Source organism: Otolemur garnettii, unplaced genomic scaffold (genome assembly GCF_000181295.1).
Source record: "Otolemur garnettii isolate 467f Iridium unplaced genomic scaffold, OtoGar3 scaffold00004, whole genome shotgun sequence".
NCBI lineage: Eukaryota > Metazoa > Chordata > Mammalia > Primates > Galagidae > Otolemur > Otolemur garnettii.
Genome location: NW_003852399.1, coordinates 25,226,509 through 25,253,481, shown reverse-complemented (window position 1 = coordinate 25,253,481; position 26,973 = coordinate 25,226,509). Strand labels below are relative to the sequence as shown.

The following is a 26,973-nucleotide window of genomic DNA, read 5'->3' as shown; positions in this document are numbered from 1 at the left end:
GATTTTAACAACAAAGAGAAAAAGTATAAAGGAATTCAAAGAGCCAAAAACAAAATGAAAGACTGCTCAACCCCCTTAGCAATCAAGGAATTGAAAATTGAAGTAAGAAGATGTCGTGTTTTGCATATTAATTTGGAAAGAAACTGTTTGAGGAAACAAGGAATCATACACTGGACATACATTGGGCATAAATTGCCCTTTCTAGGAGCACTTTGGCAAAATTAAAAGCTTAAAAATACATTTTCCTCTGACCTACTGTCACTTCTGAGAATATATCTTAATGAAATGTAATTAAGCAGTACATGAATTTTTAGCTGTATAGATAATTAAATAAACTGTTATTTGAGGTAGCAAAGTGCTAGACATCGTCTGAATGACTGACAAGAGCAAAATTAAGTCATGGCCTATGTGTAATCCAGTGTAGTGGCATTTGGTCATTAAAAGTAATTTTATACCAGTTTATTGACATGGAAAGGTGCCGAAGATCGATTAAGCTAAAAACAATTAAAGAATAATTATTATGGCATTGTATAAAAAGATTTGTATAATTTCGAGTAAAAGAGATAGGAAAGATAAAGTGTAGCACAGACGTGTTTATCGTTGGTTATTTGTGAATCAGTAGATAGTGGTTGTTTTGTTTTGTTTTGTTTTGTTTTTATTGAATGGTAACTATGTACATTAATGCACTTCTGGGGTACAGTGTGGGGTTTTCACATGCAATCTAAAATACTTCCATCAAACTGGTCTACACAGCCTTCATGTCATTTTCTCAGTTATTGCTTTAAAACATTCACATTCTACTCTTAGAAAGATTCACCTGTACCCCTATAAGGTAAACCTCAGAAGTGATCCCTCCAAACCCCCTCCCTCCACCCATTCCCCCCTCCCTTCTCCCTCCCCCCTCCCCATATTCTTAGGCTATTTGGTTATAGCTTTCATATAAAAAGGTTTAAATTAGTTTCATAATAGGGGTGTGTACATTGGATACTTTTTCCTCCATTCTTGTGCCACTTTGCTCAGAACATTCTCCAGCTCCATCCATGTGAACATGAAGGATGTAAAGTCTCCATCCTTCTTAATGGCTGCATAGTATTCCATGGTGTACATATACCACAGTTTGTTGATCCATTCGTGGATCGATGGGCACTTGGGCTTCTTCCATGACCTGGCAATTATGAATTGGGCTGCAATAAACATTCTGATACAAATATCTTTGTTGTAATGCGATTTTTGGTCATCTGGGAATATACCCAACAAAGGAATTGCAGCGTCAAATGGCAGGTCTATTTTTAGTTCTCTAAGTGTTCTCCAGATGTCTTTCCAAAAGGAACATATTAGTTTACATTCCCACCAGCAGTGTAGGAGTGTTCCCTTTTCTCCACATCCACGCCAGCATCTCTGGTTTTGGGATTTTGTGATATGGGCTAATCTCACTGGAGTTAGATGATATCTCAGAGTAGTTTTGATTTGCATTTCTCTGATGATTAAGGATGGTGAGCATTTTTTCATATATCTGTAGGCCGTACGCCATTCTTCTTTGGAGAAATTTCTCTTCAAGTCCCTTGCCCATCCTGAGATGGGATCACTCGTCTTCTTCTTGCTAATACGTTTAAGTTCTCTATGGATTCTGGTTATTAAACCTTTGTCAGAGACATAACCTGCAAAAATCTTCTCCCATTCTGATGGCTGTCTGCTTGCCTTACTTACTGTGATAGTGGTTGTTTTTACAAACTATAGAAATGATCCCTGAAAGCATAGTCTTTGATAGTGGTTGTTTTTAAATACTTTAGTAATTTGTTAATGACTTCCCTATGGGGAATACACATGGTTTTATATTAAAGTGTGTGAGCCTTTTTTAAATGTAAAGATATATAGTTTTGGTTTACAATCTCCCTGGAGAAAACCACAGAAGCATGTACAGAGGGTGTGAGTAAGCAGACTACATAGGCGACCATTGGTGAGCTACACTGTTTAGACAGAGATGCTTGGACTCACAAGTGGTAGAAAAGATACACATATAATGTCAACTTATACCCATTTGAGTTGGAAAAGAGTAGAAATTTGGTGGGGGAGAAGGAAAATCGTATTCTAGTGAGAGTCTAGCCTGGCATACTCATTCTGGAGGACCATTCCAGAGAGCACATTTAGTTTTTCTGTGATCAACCATCATTTCAACTCTAGGAATACAGATTTGTATCACAGTGTTTACTGTGGCAACAGAGAGTGAAGATCCCTGAAGGGTCATCTCTGGTGAGAGGGGACAGGTAAGTTGTGGTTGATGAAATGACCAGCAATGTGGTTATATTTGGAAAGGTCCCTGGCCAGGGTTGCCAGGTAAAATACAGAACGCTCAGTTGAAGGTGAATTTCTGATCAACAACCAACACTTCTTGGGGATAAATATATCCCAAATATTTGCTGAATCTGGCAACCCTTGTCATAGACCTATGGAATTTATGAAAATCCAAATTAAGGGCAGAGGTCAGTCAACCTAACATATTTCATAAGAATACGTATCAACACATTGAAAGCTATTATGTCCGTGAGGGAAGAGAATGTGGATAAAATGGAATACCTAGTACCTAAATAGAGACGTAAAATAAGAGAGGGCCTTTAATGGGCAGGTGTTGACAGTGAGCTGAGTATAATTAACTCACTTCTCCACAGCTAAGTCCAAAAAGAAATTTTAAACGGTTTTTCTTGCAGTCTCCTTGAATTTCATTACTAAAGTCCTGATGACACTGCCTGGCTGGTAAATGGAATGTTCTGTTCTTTCCCACCACCACCTCCCCCACCCCCAAATCTCTATGTGGAACTCTGGCACTTCTAACAAAATTAGGTAGCAAGAAAGTAAGTAAGTAGGTGACATGGGGCTCAAGAGGAAAAAGAAAGCTTAGTGATTGTATAAACCTGGTTAAAAAAAAAAATGCAACAAATAAATCCGCTAAGAACATTGGTTCATGTAGATTGGCTCTTTAATAGAGGGACGTGCTTACATCCATATAGAGCAAATATTAGCAACCTCTTAACTATTAACATTGCCAGAAAAAATAGGCCAAGTTTAAATTTAACCACTGGAAAATGATAGTTCAGTACATGTCACCGAGGCACTCTTCTAAAACCTTTTTCTTTTTTAATGTTACAGCTGATTACAAGGAGAGCTTTAATACGATCGGAAACATCGAAGAGATTGCGTATAATGCTGTTTCCTTCACCTGGGATGTGAACGAAGAGGCGAAGGTGAGTGGTGAGGTGGCTTCTCACATAATGTGCCCTTTCTCTATAGGAGATTCTTCCCCTAAAGTCTCTATACGTGGCCTCCCATGAAAAGAAAATGGACTTAGTATCTTTTGTCTTCTTAGAGGGGAAAGGGGGAAACGGAGTGTGCTTCTCTTCTGTGCCTCCTGCAGAATGTGACCAGCCAAATCATTTCGGCCCCAAGCTCCGTTTCTGCACTTGGAGCTGGGAGACTGGGCCAGAAACCCTGCAGGTTCCCACAAAGGCCCCCTGAGGCCTTTCCTTGCAGCCTTCTCCAGAGGCAGAGAAGGGCTCAGAGTCTTAATAGCTAAGGGACTTGGTGGGGCCCCTGACCCCACAGCCCCTTCCAGGATTAAGTTGGTTGAGAGAGGGGTGCAGGGAGCAGGACTGCCCAGTTCTGAGCTTCACTGACTAAAGTGCAGCCGTCACTGTGACCCTGAGTCACTTCTGTCAAGGTCAGTTGCTTAAGCTTTTTCTATTTTTCTGGGTACCAGTAGTGCAAGGGTCAAATCTCTGGCGAGGTGAGCCCCGAGGAAAGTCTTCCACTGCTGCGTCGGTTTGGATCAGAGCATGGACTCATTAATACCCAGATTTGCTTTCCGGCCACGAGTCTCTTTGATTTTGCACTTAAGGGAAGGTCCCAGATGAAATCTAAGCTTGAGCAGGCTGTAAGAAGACTTTGTCTTCAAACTAATGGAAAGGTCAATGTAAACAACTCTGGTCAATGCTTTATTGTCCAGGAGCAGGGGAAGGCTGGGCGAGAACCCGAGTTGAAGTTTGCAAATAGAAGATAAAACAATGTAGATGGAACTGCCTTTAGGCCCAAGCAAGGTGACCCAAATGAGCAAGTAGTGACAGTCTGAGTGCCAGTGCAGCCTGGAGAAGGTTCCAGTGGCTCAGCACCTCCTTTACAAGGAAGCAGGCCTTGCCACAGGGTGCCAGGGGAGCTGGCACAGAACTGCAGGCAGAGCTTTCTCTGAGCTCCCCTCCCCCTGCATGTAACGTTCCCTGCCCAAGCCCTGTTTGGGCAGCATTTTATAAATCCCCTGCACCTCTTTCTCCTCCTGAGAACTCCACGGCTCTCACACTCAGGTCCGTCTATCCTTTCCCATGTTCCTGCCTGACGCCTCCTCAGTCTAGCCACTGCTTGTCCTTCCCTCCCTGCCCTGTGCCCAGAGATGGCAGGTGACCTACTGGATAACTGAGAGGTGGTCTGTGTGGCCACACCATAATAGGATGTGTCAGAAGCCTTCACAAGTCATCTGACCATGCTGGGCCTCCATCCCCCCATTCAAAACAAACCAAGCAGGCAAACATGTTTCCAGACGTCTCCAGGACAGCATGCTGACAGTGTGATGTCTGACCCTCCCACTCAGGAGAGGGAGACCGGGAACCAATAGCTCTACAACAGTGAGACTGTGGAGAGGCCTGGCCTGTCTCCCAGTCCCCGGGAAGAAGCTGGGATTGTGTAACTGGAAGAGTCTTATCAATGTTAAAGCAAGCCATAACTATGAGCTGTGATAATCACCGTGATTTTCATTATCATGCAGTCTGAGATCACAACTGCTCGTGGGTAAATGTGTTAACTGTTGCACCAAACTAGAAGGGACAGTTTCATGCAGGAAGCTGCAGGCTCTATGGTAAACTGAGCCATAGTTAACTTGGGGTCGAGTTGTTGACCTCTTAGCTCACTTCCTGCCATCCACTCATTTACTATGAGTAGGAACTTTTCTTTGCTCAATGGGTGAGGGGGGGTGTGTTTGTATGCGTGTACATGTCTGTACATACACGTATGTGTGTACATGTATGTTCTAGGCAAACAAGTTTAAGCTCACATATGCTTTGACACATTCCATGTAGTTGCAAAGTTAGTTTTATTTCATCAGTATATAATTTTAGTGACTGTTGGTTGTTGCAATTGTTTGTTTGACATCCGGGTGAATTAATAAGTAATAGAAATAAATAGTTTTAAATAATTTTCTCCAAACTACCATAGGGATTTTTTTTTTTTTTCTACCATAGGGTTTTTAAAGAAAAAACATAAAAGTTAAATCTACTTCTTTAGGGAGGCTGAGAGGATGTTTTTTGTAACCTGCGGAGTCTAAGGCATTTCTTTAAAATATCATTGATTTTATAACAAGCAGACTACAAGAAAACAAAATCGCCCAGTTGTTGAAAAAAGGTTTTCAAAAAAGCAAGAAGTAAAAGGCATTCCTCTCGCAGTGGAATTGTTTGTGATTCTCCTATTATGGACTTTTCAGGAGCTGCATTTGCTTTCAAATTCTTTTTTTTTTTTTTTTTTTTCTGAGACAGAGTCTCACTCTAGCTCCCTGACTAGAGAGCCGTGACATTTCAGCTCACAGCAACCTCAAGTTCCTGGGCCCAAGCAATCCTCTTGTCCCAGTTAGTGGAGACGGGGTCTGGCTATTGCTCAGGCTGGTCTTGAACTCTTGAGCTCAAGCAATCCGCCCACCTTGGCCTCCCAGAGGGCATGGGCCACCTCATCTGGCCTGCTTTCAAATTCTTGTGGGGCTCACTCATACAGAAATCTTTTGCAGGGATGGGGTCCCATTCAGGATACATGATAATTGGTTTGTGTGACTAGAGGACACAAGCTTGTGACTTGTAGCCTTTATGTGGTCTGCAGAATATATACATGGATATGCATATTATGCGTGTATGTACCTATATTTCAAAAATTTTTGCCTCACATTTAATAATCAGGAGAGTATATTTTTTAAATCCAAGGTTTTAGAACTTTTGGATAATTAAAGATTCTGGCAATATTTAATGGGGACTGTTTGGAAGATGACGAACGGTGCTTGTGAGCATGGCTGCTCTTTTTGTCCCCCTCTCTAGTTTTCTCCACTGGAACTTCCCCTTCCTAGTCCTGGTGGACATTTAAGTTTTCATGGCTGACCACATCCCCCAGACAACTGAGATGCAGCTTGGATCTTCATGGGCTTTTGGTATTGGGGAAAGTGGTGACCCAACAGAGGTTGAAACCATAGGTGAGCTCGGTCCAACCTGTTGCTCAGGGGAACAAGTGGGTAAGGCAGCAACATCCCCAAGCCCTTGGTTCTCAGAGTGCAGCAATGGTGGCAGACCAGAGGCTGACTCCCGCCACCACCATACCGCACCATCCTTTTGCATGCCCACAGTGGTAGTAAATCATGATCTTTTAGAAAACATAAGAAACCACTTGCATCTAAATGTGAATACATATCAACAATTTAGATAATACCACTTGATGGTTAAAAATGAGATTTCCTTCTTTCTTTTTTTTTTTTTTGCACAAACTTTTATAAATTGTCTTCAAAGCAGCCAGTGTCAGAGGAGACTCTATACAAAAAGGCTTTAAGCCTTGGCGGCCTCATTGGACAAAACCATTTGTCTTCCCAAGATGATTATGTGAAATGGCAGCTCTATTCGGATATTTGCATTTTGATGCATTTATTTAAAATAAAAAACCAGCTCAGTGTTTGGTAGTCTGGACACAGACGCATGATCAGGTCCTAATGGTAAGGTTCATAGATTTCTCCAGAGCGTGCTCCTACGTCCTCCTTTGGTTGCTGACTTACATTCTATCTGTATCTCTCACGTAGCATGGCCAAAAAAAAAGAAGGAAAGGACATGAAACTCTAGATCATTTAATTTAATTTAATTATAGAAAAACATTTGGCCAGGGAAGGTGTTAAAAGTATTAGTTAAAATGAGGTTTCAGGATTAATTCCAGATTCGCAGGGTATTAATTGCAGCCCGATTCTGGCAGAACTGTTGCTCATTTCTTCCAGCCAGAACCGGTTTTGCTTGTTGGGCCGTAGTGTCATTCTGCACAGTGACACAATAAGCAGAAATCATCTCCAACAGGACCTGCTCTTGCCCTCTGGGTCTGTGCCGTCTGGGTACCGTGAACAGGTGTCCCTGGGTTTCTGATGCCTCGTGGGTAGGTGAGGTTCTGAGCGTCCATACTGACACGTGTTGAGAATTGAGGGGGGACAGAGCCAGCATGATGCCTCAGAAAGAGCACTGACTTGGGGTTCAGATAACCAGATTCTCATCCTGGCATTGGAGTAGCTGGCGTTTGACTTTGTTGAGCTTCAGTTCTCAGCTGTAAAATTGTGGGAAGTGTGTGGGTGGGGAGTTGAGGGGATCAAGGTCCCATCCATGTAATTCTAATGGGAGGACTTCTGTGCCACATTCCTGCACATGACTCCCATTTACAAGGATGTTTTAATTTTCTTTCTCTCCTTAGCCTTAAAAAAGTAGATGTATTGGTCACTAATCCCCGCCATGAAGAATTCCCACGCAAGACCCTATTGAATTATTGAAGACCTGTGAGCTCAGATCCCTGGCACTGAGCACTGCCTTTCTCCAGGAGATGATGTCACCCCGAGAGCATAGTGCAACAGCCCTAATTATAGGCTTCCCTTTCTCCCAGATTTCTAAGGAGTTTCTTGAAACTGGGCCCCTATTTTTGTTCAGTACTATTTTCTCTGTTCACAATGATTGCAAGATTAGACCAAGCTTGGTGTGCTACAAAGACTGGTCTCATGTGACTGCAAGGAAGGATTACTTGAGCATTAAGATGCTGCTTAACTTTGAGGAACACGTTTCCTTTTTGTGTCTTTTCACTGGAACACCAAACCAATCCCTCCCTGTCTATGGTTTCTAAACTACATAAGATGAAGGAGGCTTCTTTCCATGAATCTTTTGTTAATCACTCTACATCCAAGCCTTTTGAAATGATCTTGACTCAGAGAAAATATTCACCACCCTCACCACTAAATAATGAAGCAAACAAACAAATCCACTACTGGCCTATCCCCCGTCCTATGATATTTTGCAAAATCTATCATAATTCAATAATATGAAACTGTGTCACCCTGGGTTATTCTCCCTAGATTAGTGTCTCTGCTTTAGAAGCACAGTGATTGCCTTCCTGAGATGACCTTCCACCCAGGGTGATGACATGCAGGAGGGGTTTTGGGGGGTTGGCTTGTCCAGTCCTCTGCTTTGCCAGGTCATCAATGGATGTTCTTCTCACATTTGGGGGTGGGGAAGAAATAGTTGTAAGTTTAAAGAGTGGCAAGAATACAAATAAGCCTAGACTTTCATTTCAGCCAACAAATTTTTGTGATGAGATTGAGGGTGAGCAGGGCTAAGATCTGGTTGGAGTGGCTAGGGAGCTGAGAGGCTAAGAGATATCATGGGATGATTTTCCTATGCATCTCTGACCCTGATTCTACTACATATAACTTTCTGACATACCAGGAACTGCAAGATTGGGCAGATGGAAAAATGGATCTTGAGCCCCAGTCCTTCTGAATCTACAGCCTATGCTGTTAGTCATCCCAACAGCGGGAAATCTCTCTCTCTTTTTTTAAGACTAAAGCATGCTATGATTTTCTTTCTCCAAGAAATGTATAGGTTACAACTTGTGCAGGTCCAGAAAGAAAACAAATGGTCATCCCCCTTTCCTTGAGTAAGTTAGTTTAGTTGGTTCATTCTGCTTTTACCACCTGCCCTGTCCTCACAGCACACCCACCCATCCCCTGCAACCCTCCCAAAGATGGGCTTTTGGCACCTCACTTCTAGCACAAAGGCTCTCCTGATCCATGTCATTTATTGCCCTGCTACATTATCTGTTCATATCACACATACCATTGACCAGAATGGACATGGGAGGGAGCACATCTTACCCTCCCTGCTGAGTGTGTGTATGTGTGTAAATCAGCTTCCCCTTAGTGAGCTCCTCCGTGTAATTATTCCTTCATCCTGAAGATCACTGCATGCCTTCCAATACTACAACTCTGAGATAGATCAGTGTTTGCTTCTCTGTGCCTTTACACGTTTCCTCTCCATTTCCCCATCTCTCTCCAGCTCCTTTCCTTGGTCTCCTGAATTTCATTTTTATACTCTTTGACATTATTTCTGTGCATCTTTTTAATATATTTTTTTCTGTTATGAATAATAGAGGCCATTCCTTACTCTTCTTTGCAAAACCATGCAAAAAGCACAGTATTGAAAAAAAGAAAAGAAACACCCAGTACATGAATGAGGATTATTATTGGTGAAAATGAAGGTTGCAGAGACCCTGTCATAACTATCTGCTTAAGAAATTCAGTGAACAAATACATTTACCAAGCTGGTAAACTGGAAGTGCATATTTTATACCTAAGCCAGTGTTCATTTTATAGGTAGTCTCCTCTAAGTTTGGGTCCCTTTTGGATGCTTCAAATGAATTGGGTTTACATAAAAGATTCACATCTTATTTTTGAAACTGTGAGAAGATGCATGATGAGGGGACATGCTGATATTTCTTCTGGGCCCTATTTCCTCCAGTCGTTTTGTTTTAGTGTCTTTCTATCCGATTTTGCTTCATACCAAAGAGATATCCTCTAAGAACTGAGAGCCAGTTTGAGGGATGGGAACATGGAAGTATGTGCTAAGATGAGTTGGCTGGCAGGGAAGGACACTAAAAATGCAGGATGAGAGTAGAACATTCTCATCTATATTTGTTAATCATTGTTAAGGCAGAAAATGAAGTTGACTTAATGACCCATCACGGCCCTGGAAACAAGGGTGTATTTGATGTGGCCTGGGTTCTAGTGACAGCATGGGACCCCGGCTTGTACTGTGAGTTGTAAGTAGAGCTGTCCTATAGGGAGACTTACTATTTCCGCAGAAAACCCTGGTCTCTTCGTTATCTCACTGTAGGTCAGCCCTTTCTCCTCCCAGTGCTGTCTTCTTCAAGGTCAGTAAGCCAAGCCTAGCATTCTGCTGTTGGCCGCTGCTGGAGAGGACAACAGTTTCTTGGTCCTCATTATCTCAATTTTAGTAGCTCAGAAGACAGGACAGTGGAACTGTAGGGCTTTGACCATAGCCTTTGAAAGGCCATAAACTGGAGAAAATAGAGGCATTTTGTCTTCTTTATACTGCACATTTTTCAGTCTCTGGGTGAAGAATAATGGTATACTAATTAAAAGGCTGGCTTGAAATTCAGCCTGAAATTATGGCAGATTCATTCAGCTGTCTAAATTTGTTATTTCTTTCCTTGCTTTTTTTTTTTTTTTTTTTTTGAGACATTGTCTTACTCTGTCACCCCAGACTAGAATGCGGTGGTGGCATATCTCTCAGCAACCTCCAACTCCTGGGCTCAAGTGATCCTATTACCTCAACCTCTCAAGTAATTGGGACCATTGGTGCCTTCCACAACATCCAGCTAATTTTTTTTTCTATTTTTAGTGGTGAGGGGTCTTCCTCTTGCTCAGGCTGGTATTGAACTACTGAGCTCAGACAATCCACCCACCTTGGCCCCTAGAGTGCTAGGATTACAGGACTGAACAACCATGCCCTGAGCACAGGCCTGAGCATAGCACTTTAGAGAAAAGTTTCTAAGGCTAGGCGTGAGCCACCCCACCTAGCACTCTGGGGGCACTGAGGAGGGTGGATTGCTTGAGTTTAGGAGTTTAAGACCAGCCTGAGCAAGAGTGAGACCCCATCTCTACTAAAAATAGAAAAATTAGCTGGGTATTGTGGTGCAATACCCAGTATAGTCCCAGCTACTTGGGAAGCTGAGACAGGAGGTTTGCTTGAGACTGAGAATTTGAGTTGCTGTGATCTATGATGCCAGGGCACTCTAACCAGAGCACTGGAATGAGACTTTGTCTCAGAAAAAAAGAAAGTTTTGGTAGTCTTGATAAATCGTACTTTCCAAAGGGACGTTCCCAAATGGATAGCATTCTCTTTCTGTTGAACTCCATTGCTGGACACCAGGGGAGAGGGAAGATGTGTTAATACTAATTTTTAGGATGAAAAGAGAAACCACTGAACTGCCCATAGGGGACTATACTTCTTCTTCTTCTTTTTGCAGTTTTTGGCCAGGGCTGGGTTTGAACTCACCACTTCCAGTATATGGGGCCAGTGCCCTACTCCTTTGAGCCACAGGTGCCACCCTAGGAGACTATACTTCTAAGTTCCTGTGAATTCATGGCCTTGCTTATTCACCACACTTCACCCCATGGCAGTCTAAAGCTTTTGGCTGGGGAGTCCTCTTTCTGCTTACAAGATATTCTAGAAGAATATGGAGTTAATAGAAGTTACCAATTAAGGAAAAGTTATGTCCCAATTTCTTTCTTTCTTTTTCACGTTTCTTTTCCTTTTTTTTTTTTTCACCTACGTTGTACCCAGTTTTATACAGGTCATCTTCTAGAAGGTTAAAGAATATTACAGGGTATATCCCCTAATCTCAGAAGTAAAAATAGAGTTGGGGGAGGCTTTTGGGAGGGGTCTTGAAAGGTTAAGTTACACACTGCAAAGCAGGGCAAATGGCATTTTTATGTGTTTGCTGGGGTGTGGTGTAGGTGAAAGAAGCTTTAAAAGGAAAAGGTAAACATTTGCTGGAGTCTTTGCTATTGAACTTAAACAAAGCCATGCCTTTGTTCCAGTTTTATAAGGGAATGGATGTCAGGAAAAGCTATAAAGCTGGAGTGAATTCATACACTGAAGGAATAATTTTTGGAAAGCATCTCACTAAAGATATCCACAGTTCAATCTTTTGTTAGAATGTGGAATATCCCATGGTTTCTGGCCTGAATTTTGCTTAGGACTCTATAATTAATATGTATGAATTGTTGTATTGTGCAGGGAATTAGATTACAGACTTGGTTTCATAAAATGATGGTGTGTCCCTGTGTACACAATGACTAATATTTGTTCAGTGATTACCATATACCAGGCACTCTGCCAGATACTTTATATGCTTTATGCAATATTCATATTTCTAAGTAGGTAGCATTTTTATTTAACTAATGAGGAATTGGAAACCCAGAGAGGTTAGCCAGCTTACTTAAGGTTGCACAGCTAATGCACAGTACAGCTGAATTCCAACCCTGGGCTGTCTGGTTCTGACACACGTACTCGTTTTGTTGGGAAGATCTAGGAGTAAATATCTCCTTTATTATCTCTGCTATGAGGACAGCCATTTGAAGCAACATGTTCATAGCATGTCTGCCAGGCAGTGGGGGTTCCCAAACAAATAATGCAAGCAGAGTCCCTGCTCTCAGGGAATGTTTGGGCTGGGTCAGGAGCTGAGGCACAGATGTAAATAATCGTAACAAGAGGTAGACAGTGACAACGACTGTGATGGAGAGGAAGTGCTAGGAGTGTTCTGAAGAGAGGGGCAACTCTGGTTTTTATTTAACATTTTTTTCCCTACTTTTTATTTTTAAAGTGGTCAAATGAAAAGTTGAAAGAATAATACAATTAAAATCACGGATTCTCTACCTAGATCAACTCCTTGTTAATATTTTGCCAGATTTGTTTTATCCTTCCCCCACCTCCCTCTCTCCCACACATCCCCCCCTTCTTGTCCCCCCATGTCACTTCTAAGTACTTTACCCCCTTTCTGTAGGATCGGGGTCAGGTGGAATTTAGACATGGAAGTTGGAAAGAAGAACATGGGGGGGGGGGGCAGAAGGGGGTGGCCAGAGGTGCAGAGATGGGAATGCACAGGAAGTTCCAGAACGGTGGAGCTCAGGAGAGAAGTTAGTGCTGTTTGTCAAGAGGGTTGATGGAAGGCATGAGAAAGACCGAGTTTGCCATGGAGAGAATTGCGGGGTGGGCAAAACCAGGTCAAGGACGGGACTTAGGCTGTCTGTAGGAGATGCAGAGGGAGAGGTCCCAGAGAAGGATGGAGTGGAGAGTGGGGAGGAGGAAGAGCAGGAGGTTTTTCAAAGTGTGGCCCTGAATAAGCAGCATCAGTATCATCCTGGAGGATTCTTAGAAGTGCAAGTACATGGGTCCCCATCCCAGCCCCACTGAACTGGAAGCTCTGGGAGTTAGGCCCTGTCATCTGTTTTAACAAGGCTTACTGGATGATTCTGATACCCTCTAAATTCGAAAACTCTGCTTAGAAAGATGTTGCTGAGAATGCTGACCTTGATTTGAAGAAAGCGATTTCAGTAATATATTTATGCATGCCAGTAATTTGTTTGTGTACATGTGTGCAAAAGCCACACAGAAAGACATTCACTGCAGCGTTGTTCATAAGGTGAAGAGGCTGGAAGTGGCCTGATGTTGAAGGCATTGGCATCCCTTATTTCAGGCTTTTTTAAAGAGAAAGAGAAAGCTATCTTCATATTTCCCTGTTACGTGAAAAAAGTGAAGATGGAGAACTGGTGTGTGTTCTGTGCTGCCATTAGTGTAAAATAGGAAGTATATTTGTGTTTGTGTGGCTTATTTCTAGATACTCCAAAAACTTGGCTGGCTGGGAAACAAGGGAGGGAGGTATTTTTCAGTTTCCCTTTTTGAACCTTTAGAATTTTATATCATATTCCGGTATCAAAAACTCAAAACAAGTTTTAAGTATAAAACAGGAACAGAAAAAGCCTAAAGTAACAAGTGGTCCCAAAGTCAAGTGGGTGAATCTTTCAGTCTGCTTAACTTCTGACGCGGAGCAGGTCATTTTCACCAAGTGGTTCAAACCCTTGTCTGTCCCACATCAATCGTCTGCCTGATCTGTGCCCATGACAGCGCAGATCGGGAGAAACTGCTACAATCTGAAGAGCAGTAAAGCTTCCTGGCCAGGAGGAGAGAGAGATTTAGGGTTTTTACAACCGATTAGCTGTAATGAAACATGTTTGTTCAGTTACTGTGCATCATAACTCAGCTACCCTTGGATCCTCTGAAGATGGCCTCACAGAACGCCCCGAGGGAGAAATCAGCAGCAGTCCTGTGGGAAGGGGGCCTGAAGTGAAGGACACACCAAGGAGGCCAGCCTCACAGGGACCTTTAGAGAGGGAAAATGGAGAGTGCTTTGCTGACGGTCGTGCAGGGAGTTGGAGCCTGGGAAGACAGGTCTGAGAGGAAGGAGATAATGCAGAAACGATGGTAAAATTCCTTAGATTGTCATGACACTTTACAGTTTACAAGCACGCTGTCACTTAAGTGCGACAGAGCCAAGGTAGGATTTGTTAGATACCTAATTAAAAGACTAGGAAAGGGAGGCCCAGAAAGGTTAAATCATAAGTCCAAGACCATAGTGGCCGCATTTGCTCTGAGTACGCCATTTTGAGCCTCTCGACACATTTTTTTCCTGCTGTGTTTTACTCTGATCTTGCCCGCCATTTTCAGAGAAAGCTCTTGTCTTTCATCCCCTCAGGAAACTTCACTTGTGCTGGGTTGATCACTTTATTCCTTGCTTCTGAGACTCTCAGCCCCACTGCCACCCTTCTCTGCGGCCCCTTCCTCCCCTTGAGCCCGGCCACGTGGACACCTGCTTGGTCCCAGGCGCACCTCTGCCGGGTGACCCACTCTCTGCGCTCTCCTCCAGCCACTTTCCCTGCTCGGTGCCTGCTGAGTCTGTCCTCTCCCTCTTGGTGGCATGTCTTGCCCGCCCCAGCCTCTGGAAGTGGCATAGACCCTCCTTGCTCCTGATGTTCTTTTCTCGGTCCTCACTCTGCTGTCCTTTCTGTAGCTTGGATGTGGGTGCTATGGCCACAGCTCTCTCTGCTGTTGGTCTCAGGGCTATCCCCGTGGCCTCATCCAGTGTTCACCACTTGCTCACAGCCATACAAGCATCTTGGATTCCCTTTTCCTTCACCAACCCATTTGTTCAGGCTCATTCTCATTTTCCTTCTTTTTTTCTTTTTTGAGACAGAGTCTCTCTCTGTTGCCTAGGCTAGAATGCTGTGGTGTCACAGCTCACAGCAACCTCAAACTCCTGGGCTCAAGCAATCAATCCTCTTCAGCTTTCTCTGGCTGGGACTAAATGTACCCACCACAATGCCCAGGTAGTTTTTCTATTTTTAGTGGAGACGAGGTCTTGCTCTTGCTCAAGCTGGTCTCAAACTCCAGTGCTCAAGCAGTCCACCCGTCTCAGTCTCCCAGACTGCTAGGATTACAGAAGTAAGCCACCATGCCTGGCCTTCAGACTCTTCATTGCTGTATGTAAACCCCCCTTTCCCACAAGACTGGTTTTCAGAGCTAGCACGCCCTTTGTTTCCCTCCATCTCTTTCTCCTGTCTCCAGGCTCCTACAGCAAATCTTCCCTGGCTGCCTTGCTGAGCTTTCTTCTTCTTTCTTCTTCTGCCTTACACTTTCTTATGACAAGTGTAGTTGGGACTGGTCAACTTTATATCTAACTATCCACTATACATTCCACAACAGTGAAAACTGCTGTGCCCCCTCCCCACTTTTCTTTGAAGCCAGGGTTCTATCATAGATAGACTTCTGTATGTCCCAAAGCATCTACAGATGGCACCTGTCACAGTGTGGAGAGATAGATGACAGGTAGATATTGATATGTTCATGCTGATTAATTGATTGATAGATAACATTCTGGAGGATAAATCTGGTCAGAGCAGCTAACTGCTGTATTATTTTGACAACTTAAGCTACTCATGTTAATCGCAGCTCTTGGGAGCTATTGTTGATGACAAGAGTGTGGATAAAGGGGAAATGTGTACTTGGAAAAATAACTTATGTTCTTTTAGTTTGTTGGCCAGGTATTTGTTGAATATTGAGATAGGCTTTGTAATGAGAGTAGAGTGAGCCTGAGGCAGACAAGAGCCCCCTCTTATGGGCTTTTCAGCATAATGGAGCAGACAGATAATTAAGCACTACACAAAAACCAAAGCAAGATAAATTCAAATAATGTTAAGTGTTATGAAGAGAACAGAAAAGAGAAAGTTGACAGAGTCTGCCAGACAGGTCCTGGGCCAAGGGCTCAGAGGAGGAGGAAGAAGAGGAGAAAGGCATCTCTCAACGGGATGTTCAAGGCAAGTAGTTCTCAAGAGTTAATGTTGGGGCTTGGGGCCTGTAGCTCAGTGAGTAGGGCACTAGCCACACACACGGAGGCTGGTGGTTCAAATCAGGCCGGGCCAGCTAAAGAACAATGACAACTGCCAAAAAAAAAAAAAAAATAGCCAAGTGTTGTGGCAGATGCCTGTAGTCCCAGCTACTTGGGAGGCTGAGGCAAGAGAATCACTTGAGCCCAAGAGTTTGACGTTGCTGTGAGCTGTGATGCTACAGCACTCTACAAAGGGCGACATAGTGAGACTCTATCTCAAAAAAAAAAAAGAGTTGATAGCTGATATTGGACTGAATCTGAGCGCAAAGAAGGAGCTGGTGTGATGATCTTCAGGGACAGCACAGGAGGCAGAGGACACGGCAGATAGCAAAGGCTCTGACATGGGAACAAGTAGATGATCCAATACAAGGTAGGGGAATGAGGGAGGAGGGAGGGGGATGGTAGATTAAGGTGTATGGGCACACACCTCTTGGGGGTGGGACACAATTATAAGAGGGGCTTTGCCTAACAGATGCAAATAGTGTAACCTAACTCTTTGTACCCTCAATGAATCCCAATCAAAAAAATAAAATTGTTTGGGAAACTGTGGTAGAATATGTGTGCTTGTAGATACATACATACCCACAGTACCTGTAAGGGAAAACAAATAATGAAATAAAAGTAAAAGTAAAGAACTATGTTAGTCATTTCCTACAAGTGCTATATATCTGGAAGTTTGGGGGAAATTTAGGCATTTCTTAGCTCTTCAACAAAATAGTGAGCTCCCTGAGGGCAGGTAGTCTGTCTTGCCATTCTGGGTCCCCATGTCCTAGCATAACACCAGGCACAGAGAAAAGACATTTCCTAGCTAGACATGTGTCTAGCTAGCTTGTGTCTTAATTTGTCATTGCATCTGCACTTAAATACAATCCAATGCAAATGCAAAACGATAAAATATAGAAAAACTATTTGTAAGGTCTTTAATAATCCCAAGAACCAAGAAAAGAACAGAGTAGAAAAATTTGCAAGAGTGTACTTGCATATTTGTATGTTGTTTGTGAAAGGGTAGGGTACTCTAGTGTTAAAGTTATTATTTCCTGCTGTATACCAGTCATCTGGAGGCTAATGCATGTGCAATTTCTTGGGAAAGAGCTCTTTGCTGTTCTAATCATCAGGAAATCTGTCGCTTTCTTAGTCTTTAATGAGACGTATCTTCTTAAAAGTGTAAAATACAATTGCCTAAAGGGAAAAATAAATAGCATTACATCAAATCATGGTTGTTACAATTTTTTAAACCCCAAATTTCTTTCTTTGTGAAAAGTAGAACCATTTATTTTAATGGAAAGCTCTCAGAAAAACCTTAGGAGTTAATAATCAAGTTAATGAGGAATTCTAAAGCTCATCGAAAGATTTGTGTTTGTTTTAATAAATTTCACTACATGCGTAATACGCAAGTGAGGGGTATTATAATGTTAGCAGTCACTTGTCTTGTGTAGGAACCACAACATGGGAATTGTCATTCACACGTAACAAATGATTTTATCAAAAAATGTCAAGCATCTTGAGACTGGTTCTATTTCTGGGAAAGGTTTTGGTACATTCAGAAACCATTTTTCTATCTGAACCAATCTTTGAACTGATGACAACATTAAAATTGTATCTATTATCTGCCTGAATACACCCAATTTGATGCACTTTTTTTTTTTTTTTTGCATTGTTTTGGCCAGGGCTGGGTTTGAACCCTCCACTTCCAGTATATGGGGCCAGCACCCTACTCCTTTGAGCCACAGGTGCCGCCCCAAATGAACTTTTTTATAAAATATAAATTCTGTACTACTAGAATTACTGGAAAACAAGTAAGTAAGGTTTCAGAAATATTGTATGAACCCACATGACATTCCTAATTTGGGGGTGGCAGATCGGTTGTGTACCACATTTATGCACTCTTTACTTCATCAGGGCTCCTAGTAAGTGAAAACGAACTTTCTGTGCCTGCCCTTTGGAGGAACCTCTGGTGAGGGAAATCATACCTTTCCCTTTAGCATCTCTCATACATATTTACAAACAGGTGCTCTGCAGATACACTTCCAAGGAGTTTGCTCTCACATTTGCCTGCTGTGCGTGGAGCTGGGACATGGTTGGGTTTGCAAGATGAAAGAAACGAATGCCAAGGTTTTAGTGAATGTCCTTCTGTGACTCCCCAACCTTCCCGCCACCCCACCAACCTCAGTTAAAGTTCAACCATTTGGGTTTTGAGTGCAGCACAGTGAGAATGTGATGGATACCACTGGGCACTGACTGAAACTGTGTTTGCTACTGGGTCAGGCAGCCATGCAAGAGAGAAACAGTGCCAGCCCAGTTATACAATCCCTGCCTGCTGTAACCCTGGGAGCTGCCCATACAATGAGGCACAGAAAGCAGATTTTTGTGTTGTTTACTTTTATGGAATCAGGATGCCTTATCAAAGAGACCCCATTACATCGAGTCTAAAAAGAGAACCTAGTCTAAATGTTGCCCCATAGAGTCCAGCATGTGGTAGCTCATTGGACCTTTAAAGACCATCTGTACTGGATGGCTGGTTTTATAGCTCCTCCAAGGAGGACTTAGTCTATTTATTGTAGTACATTGCCAGGAAACATTTATTATTTCAGTGGATCTAGTGGCTCCGTCCTACTTAAGTGGCTCTTGTAAGTATTCACAGCCCATCACTCCAGCTCTTAGTTGAGACTTGGAGGTGATAAGGCCACAATTAATATTGCTTTCTGCCTGTCTGGGCATATGTCCCTGTGAGAGATGTGTGGTTAAATCAGTGAGCCAACCATGAATCTTAATAGCTTAGGAAATATTCATCAGAACACTTTGCTCTTCTGGCTTCTGTAGTACTAGACAGGCTTTATGAGGGAGTGGAAAAAAACCACTCTGTGTTGAGGCCCCTACAGACCAACATGAAGATGTCCACAAGAGACCCACGGCCAGAAGTATGAACGGTATAGCTCACCAGAGCGATCATTTGATTTACTGACATAAAGCTATGTTTAAACTTTCTGGTCAAGATCACCCTATGTGGGTAATACCAATAACAATTTACAAAGTCAGGTGTTTCTAGAAAAGTGTACTCTTTTTTGATCTAAAGATTAGCAATTGACGAAGCTGCAATCCTTAGAGCACCGTCAGTCTCCCTTTCCATCTCGCTTTTGACGTCTCTGATTGCAGGAACCGTAACTAGTGCATCTGTGCTAGTGTCCTGCCCAGCCTCAGAAACTTGGCAGGCACTTCAAAAATATCTGTTGCATGAACAAATGTTAAGTAAGAATTCTCTGCCATTAGGGCATGTCCAAGAACAACAGGTAGCATTTTCGGTCTGTGTGACTGTGGTGGGCCAAATACTTTTACTTCAGAAGTTGCAGAGGAGAATAAGTACGTTCCTCTGAGTCACCTGACATTTGTGTCTCTCATCGTTCTCAGTTTCTTTGTCATTCTTCAGTATTTGCGAAGGTCCTGCTGTGAGCCCAGCCTCTATGTGGGTTTGTATTTTACTAGTATGGTCCAGGCTCTGTTCTGTCTTCGTGGGTTTTCACCACCCACCCACCCACTTCTCTCGGACACTCTTGACCACTCTGTGCTGGTCATTGCCAGATTATTTGTCTGTCCTTCCCTTGGACTGTCTGCTCCATGAGGCAGGGGTTTGGCTTTTTTCTCTATTGTGTTCGACCCACTCTGGGTTTCTGTGGCTGTTTACAGACTGAATAAGTGAACACCTTAATTAAAGAAATGAACAAAATGAATGTATCTATCCATAGTTAGATCGCCTCTTCTTTGAAAATCTTTTAATTGTTTTTTCCCATAAACAACATGCCGTTTGGGGCTATATATAGATATGTACTATGGTGAAGCAAATTCACATACCCATCAGCTCCCAGTCACCCCAATTCTGGGGTTTGTTTTTGTGGCAAGAGCAGCTGAAATCTACTCACTTAGCAGGACTCCCATGTACAATTCAGTTTTATTACCTGTTGTCCTCATCTTGCACCTTGGATCTTAGGTTTGTTCATGTAGTTAGATCATTGTTAGGTACTTGTTTTCAGATGGTGGCTGCAAGTGTGTGAGCCTGTGGCACAAGGCACAAGCTGCTGCAATTAACACGTCACTAAGACTTGGTCTCAGCTGCTCTTGATGTGGTGTCTTACCAGTGCATTTCCATTGTCAAGTGAACAGCTCAAAAATAAAATAAAAATGAGGTTTAGAGAGATGTAACATTACAAGTGAGTGCTATACTGGGTGGATAAATTATCACATGCCTACAGGCACAGGATTTTAAATGGATTAGATCAGGCGTGGTAGTTAAGTCAACAATTCGAGAGGCCTTCATCATGAGGTCCATGCTGTGGCCTTGCTTCCTGCAGGACTGTTCTCTGTGGTGTTGATGTGGAGTGAGAGGCTTTAGGTCAAGAGCTTGAAGGTCACTGAGAAGCTCAGGGGGCCAAATAAGACAAAGCTAAATAATACAGCAGGTGACATACAGTAGGACCTCCAGAGCTGACCACCTCTCTTCACTGACCACTCAAGTTGACCTAGATCGGACATGCACTACCTATACATGTCAGCACGGCAGGCCTAGCTCCGTATGTTGACCACTACAACATACGGAGGGATATGAATTCTGTCCTGCAGGGAGAGGTTTTTTGGGGTTTTTTTGGCCATGGCTGGGTTTGAACCCACCACCTCTGGCATATGGGACCAGTGCCCTACCCTTTTGAGCCACAGGTGCCACCTTAGGGAGAGGTTTTAAAGGTTATTTTAAAGGGGAAATTGAAAACTAAAGACATTAGTGACTTGTGTAAAACCTCTTAGCTGCTTAATATTAAAGCTGGGACTGAAATTCAGTGCATCTGACTTCTAATCGAATGAGTTCTCTGTGGACAAACTCAGTGATTTATTCATTAAATGTTTATTAAAATGCTTATTCCCCACCAGGCACTATAATAGGTACCAATAATACAAAAATAAGAAGAAATGCTGTAATACTTTATAGTCAGGTAAGAAGACAGATATGTAAACAGATAACTAGTTTTCAAGGCACATGTTATCTAATTTTTTTTATCTTACAGGTCAGAGAGCAGGTAAACTGATAAATCTACTAAAAGTGACAACTTTAGTAAGTTGAGGACACAATGTTTTACTCAGCTCACTTATGTGTCATATATGTAAGACTTTCCTGATCAACTTTTCGGAAAGTAATTTAGTCTATTTTAAGATCAAATATAAAAGGAAAATTTTTAAATGAATTTATGTTATAAATTACATATACATTTCACATGTGCATGTTTTTATGTGACAAAAGTAACAAAATACGTTTACCAATATAGGATTGTTTAGTATTTCAACTTCAAGTCTAAGGTTCATGCATTTATTGTAGATTCTTTTTATGGTGACTTGTGGACTTTCTCCTTTCTTTCTCCCTTCCTCAGATTTTCATCACCGTGAATTGCCTGAGTACAGATTTCTCCTCCCAAAAAGGGGTGAAAGGACTTCCCTTGATGATTCAGATTGATACATACAGTTATAATAATCGTAGCAATAAACCCATTCATAGAGCTTATTGCCAGATCAAGGTCTTCTGCGACAAAGTGAGTAAAGAAAACAGTTTGTGATAGAGGTATCTTTGCTATTAGTTATTACTTTTGATGCTATTTCCCCCTCGTCACCTTTTCTTATCTAGTGGTGTCCAAATAATCACTTTATCAATCACAGCAGGCATGGTAATCTGTTATTCTCAACTCCTGCTAGATATCTAGGGAGCCATTAGTCAATGATATTTTTAAAAATTATTTTTACCACGAATATAATGACTGATTGACATTACATAGTGTCTTAGTCAGATTAGGCTGTTATAACAAAATACCACAGACTGAGTGACTTAAACAACAGAAATTTATTCTTCACAGTTCTAGAGCTGGGAAGTCCAAGATCAAGGTGTCAAATAATTTGGTTCTTGGTGAGGCCTCCTTTTCTGGCATGTAGATATACTGTATCCTCACATGGCAGAGAAAGAGAGAGAACAAAAAAGCTCTCTGGTGTTTCTTCTTTTAAGGACACCAATTCCATCATAAAAACTCTACCTTCATGACCTCATCTAAACCTAATTACTCTTTCCAAAACCCACCTCTGGGGGCTGTTACATTGGGATCTGAGGGCATATGGATTTGGTGAAGGGAAATATAAACATTTAGTCTGATTTAATTAGATAGCTGAAGTAACAGATTAATAATCTTTACTGGTTATAGATACTGTCCTGAAACACATCAATACAAGCTTTACTATTTTATGGGTTAAATGAGGCCTCATCTAGGATGTTTTAGAATGGAAATAGCACTTATAAAATAAGTTCATTAGTATACATGCACTAAGAAATCTCCCTAACCCCCACCATAAAAGAGACAGATATTAGAACAGCAAGCCTTAAAAGCCTGTGCTTAGGTGACAATAGGTACTCACAATTCCCAAATACGAATGGGATTCAGAATGAACAGTATCAAGACCCATATGTTATCAGCATTCATGAGGGGATGTGAAGGGGCAATGTGATGACCAGAGAGCTGGAATACTACAGAATTCCCAAGGCACACACTGGAGAATGAGTTGGGCCATCTGAGATCAGCTGGGGAGGCTCAGGTGGGAGGGTGCAAGTTCCGTGGGCTCTAGTTTACTGGTGAGGGCAAATGGTGTGAGCACTGGAATGTTTTGGTCTCTATGAACTCTGAAAAGTTATACAATGAGGTTTCCTTCTAGGACAAAACTCTGCTCTGGGAAAAAACAAAAAATCTTGCTGCGAGTAAAATCCAGTCAAATTGGAAAAAAAGGTGAAAAGGAAAAAAAAGGTCAAAATAAGAATGAAGAAGAAATTAGGAAGGAACACAGGATAGGCAAAGCTCAGGAAATACAAGATGAGTGTTGTTTGCTTTGTGAACACACCAGAAGAGGAAGCATGGCAGCCATTAATCTCAAAGTACCATCCAGCCTTACTCGTTTCACCTGAAAATGGCCAACAGAAAAGAAAAAAACTGTCAAATCCCACACAGTGGAAATAGAGACTAAGATCAGACTGACTTCCTCATGGACAATGAATACATACTAGAAAGACATTCCCACAAATCAGATGAAAATGATAGCCTAATATTTCAGAATGAACTAAATGAAATCTAAGAAATAATAGGAGTTAGGAAGACCAACCTAGATCAAAATTTGAAAAATTCAGACCCTAGATGTTTGGGAAATAGAATGATTTCAAGAGAGATATGATGGAATTCAGGAAAGAATTTAGAAATAAAAGATTAAAATATATTAGAAATAAAGACTACATTATAAGCAACACAGAGTAAATAAATATAAAGATAATGCCTTGAGAAAATACAAGTTGAAGTAGAATAAATTTGAAGTATTCTTTTTCTATTGTCTGTAAGAGTTGGCATGATCTGTTTTTTGAAATTATCTTCTATTTTATTTATAAACATTAGTCATCTATTTAAAAAATAAAGTAAGTAAGAGAGTAAAGAAAAAAACAAATTTAGATATGTTGAAAAGTAAAATAAAACCTGAAATGTTTGGTACTTATAATAAATCATGAAAGAATTACTTGTGCTCACTTTGAATGTGGACACACTTGAAGACGTTCTGTGAGCCCTGTGAGCAGAACATGGATCCCAGCCAGACTTTCATTATGTCTCTTCACACCAAAAATTGTTGTTTCAACATTCTGTTGTCCTACACGTCAATTTTTTTGCTATGAGAAAGGAGTCAAAAGGAAAAAAAAAGAAGAAGAAGAGTAATTTCAAGACCAGTAGTTGTGGAAGTCTATTAACGACATTTGGGATCAGAACAGTGCTAAAATGTATATTTATATACATATAAAACATACACATTTTATCTTGAATGGTGTCATAACTGATAAATTATTTGTGTGGAGTGGATATTATGATTAATTGGGTTTTGGTTACATTAAATTAATATTCATCTGATTTACCTTGCTTAAAAAAAAATTTACACAGTTTTGTACTTAAATCACACTTCCTGCCAAAGGAACCAACTATTCCTTGGCCACTTTTGTGTGCAAGCTCCTCACTGGGCAAGATGAGTCACTTGACAAAACACAGACACAGGGTTCTACATCCCAGAAGGAAAATCCACTGAGCAAATGAAATCCTGGCTTAGGAAGGCACCGAGCTCCAAACTTTGGATTTTTTATGATTATATTCTGCAAATTTTTATAAAACAATATTTATTGTCCCTGAGTTGAAGATCTAGCAAAAAGGGATCAATAATGATCATAATTGCAGTAGGCTGCTTCTAAAACAGCTCTCAATGATCTCCATGTCTGGGTATTCACTTCCTTGTGGCCTGGATCCAATAACCTGCTCCTAAGAAATGGAATACAACAGAAATGATGGTGTCACTCTGCCCTCTTTTTCATACTCCTCCTTGCTCTTTGCTTGCTTGCTTGCTTTGATGAAACAATCTGTCACGTGTGTGCAGAGGGGACACAAGGCAAGGAATGGAGAAAGGACACAGGGCACTTCTACCACAGGCTACCAGAAAAAAGAATGCTGCCAACAACCATGGAAGGATTCTGGAAGCAGACCCTGCCCAGTTCCATCCTGAGATGACTGCAGCCCCAGGTGACACCTGACTGCAAGCCCACTAGGCCATACACAGATTCCTGACCCACAAAAACCATGAGATAGTGAGAGGCCAACCGTGCGTGGAAAGAGCTCTGGAGACAACACCTCCCAATCACCTCTCCTCTATCTCACCCTCAGAACTCCTGGCCCAGTAAAGAACACAGATGCCTGAGCTGTAAAATGCCATCCACTGTGTGGCCAAGCCTCCCTCTCAAAGGGGTGCCTCAGCAGTGGCTACCTACAGGCACCCATTCCAGCTCCCCACAGCAGGCCTGCTCTACTGCTGGGCACTCTGGCTGCTCAGCATTTCCCTGAGACTGCCCATACATCCACCATACCCACGCATCTGTTTCTAGATATTTCTCTGATCTTTCAGCTCCTTCTGCAAGGCCTCCCTTCCGCAGCTACCACGCTGATACCAAGTGCAATTACTGGGATGAATCCTTTTCCTATAACATCCCCAGTAGCACTGGCTCCCTGACTGACCCCAGCTCATACTGATATGCCCACCAAGGAGAAATAACCCAGGATGAGAGGAATGAACATGACTGGCTAAGAGGTGAATCCTGGTAGGAGTGATTGATGTCAGATGGTCCAACTCAGTAATTTTCAACCAGTATGCTGTGGCACACTGGTGTGCCGTGAGAGGATCTTAGGTATGCCATGATGATTTTTAATGATCATTAATTAAATTATTTTCAAAACAAGTTTGCAGCACACACACACAAAAAAAAAGAAGAAAGAGAGAAAATACAAGTTGGAAAAGAGCAAACATTTAAAAATCAGAGGAAATGAAAAAAGAAGAGTGAAAGAAAATACCAGATAGAAAAGAGAGACAAAGAAGATCCAACATACATACAACAGGAATATTTGGCAGGCAGGGAAAAATGGAACAGAACAAATACTAGAAATACTAAATCAGGAAAACCAGATACACACGGGAAAATAGATTCAGGTGACCAATACCAAATAGTTAAGCTATTGGACAGTTTAGAAAAAAGAAAAAGATACTCTTTGGGTATCTAAGAAAAGTAAATAAAATAAATATTAAATCACTTATAAGGGAACTTCTTCCACCTAAATTTTTTTTTTGGCTGGGGCTGGGTTTGAACCTGCCACCTACAGCGTATGGGGTTGGCGCCCTACTCCTTTGAGCCACAGGCACCACCCCTTTCTGCTACCTAAATTTTCAACAGCAACACCTTGTCGTAAGACAATGATATTTAAGGTAATCACATAAAGAAAATGTGAGCCATGGATTTGCTATCTAGCCAACTTGACTTTCAAGTGTAAAGACTGCAGGCACAAACAAAAGCAAACAGAATAAACAAACAAAAATCTAGGGACTATTTCTTTTTGGAGATCTGGTATAAAACCAACTTTAGACAAGTAATATGACTGTGAAGTTTTGGTAAAAGGACTGAGGGTGAGCAGTATAATAGTGAAAGGATCCGACTTCATGGAAGACACTGGGGAGAGAGAAGGGGAAAAGGGGGAGGTAGCTAATTCACTTTTGCCCATTACTGTGAAAGGTGCTGCAGTCAGTATTAAAGGTCTACTGTGATATTAACATGTCTGGGAGTTCTGCTTTAGCATAGGGAGAAATAGGCTCCTGGGAGCAGAAAGCAGCAGCAGCAGGACGCAGAGGTGGTCAGCAGACGAGAGAAGGAAAATGCATGAGCACATGAAGCAGAGGAAAATATTCCTAAAATCTCAATAGCTTTCTAGGCTATCATGACTTCTGTGGGTGCCAGTCATCCAGCCATCTGAGCAGCACAGCAACTGAGGGACAGTCAGGCCATTTCCATGCCTGTGAAGTCACCATACACAGTAGTCATGAGGAAATGATTATAAAACGGTGGGACAGACAGCTTAAGTAACTGGTCCAGAGTTACATAGCAAAAATGCAAAGATGCTGGATGGAAATACAGTGTCGAACCAAATTCATGCTCCTCAAATTGAAAATTAACTTTATACATAAAATAGCAAAATGGCAACTGGCAATTCAAAACATGAACAAAGAGTCAAGGTAGCCTTTAAAAACAAAACAAACGAACAAAAAATCAGTTTATGTCTTTAATTCAGCATACAAAATTTAACATTAAGGAAACATTTTCTTTCTTTTTTTTTTTTTGAGACAAAGTCTCAGGCTGTCACCCTGGGTAGTGTGCCCTGGTGTCACAGCTCACAGCAACCTCCAACTCTTGGGCTTAGGTGACTCTCTTGTCGCTGGGTCTACTATGTAATT

At 41.8% G+C, this 26,973-nt stretch overlaps 1 protein-coding gene across 2 annotated transcripts in view; it reads left to right on the top strand.

Moving 5' to 3' along the window:
- Positions 1-26,973, top strand: part of GRHL2 (grainyhead like transcription factor 2) — a 123,359-nt gene that overhangs the window by 54,924 nt on the left and 41,462 nt on the right. For both annotated transcript variants that reach the window (XM_012809952.1, XM_012809954.2), the window contains exons 7-8: positions 3,145-3,239; positions 21,519-21,677. In XM_012809952.1, the coding sequence (XP_012665406.1) occupies positions 3,145-3,239; positions 21,519-21,677 (254 nt within the window). The remainder of the gene's footprint in view (positions 1-3,144; positions 3,240-21,518; positions 21,678-26,973) is intronic.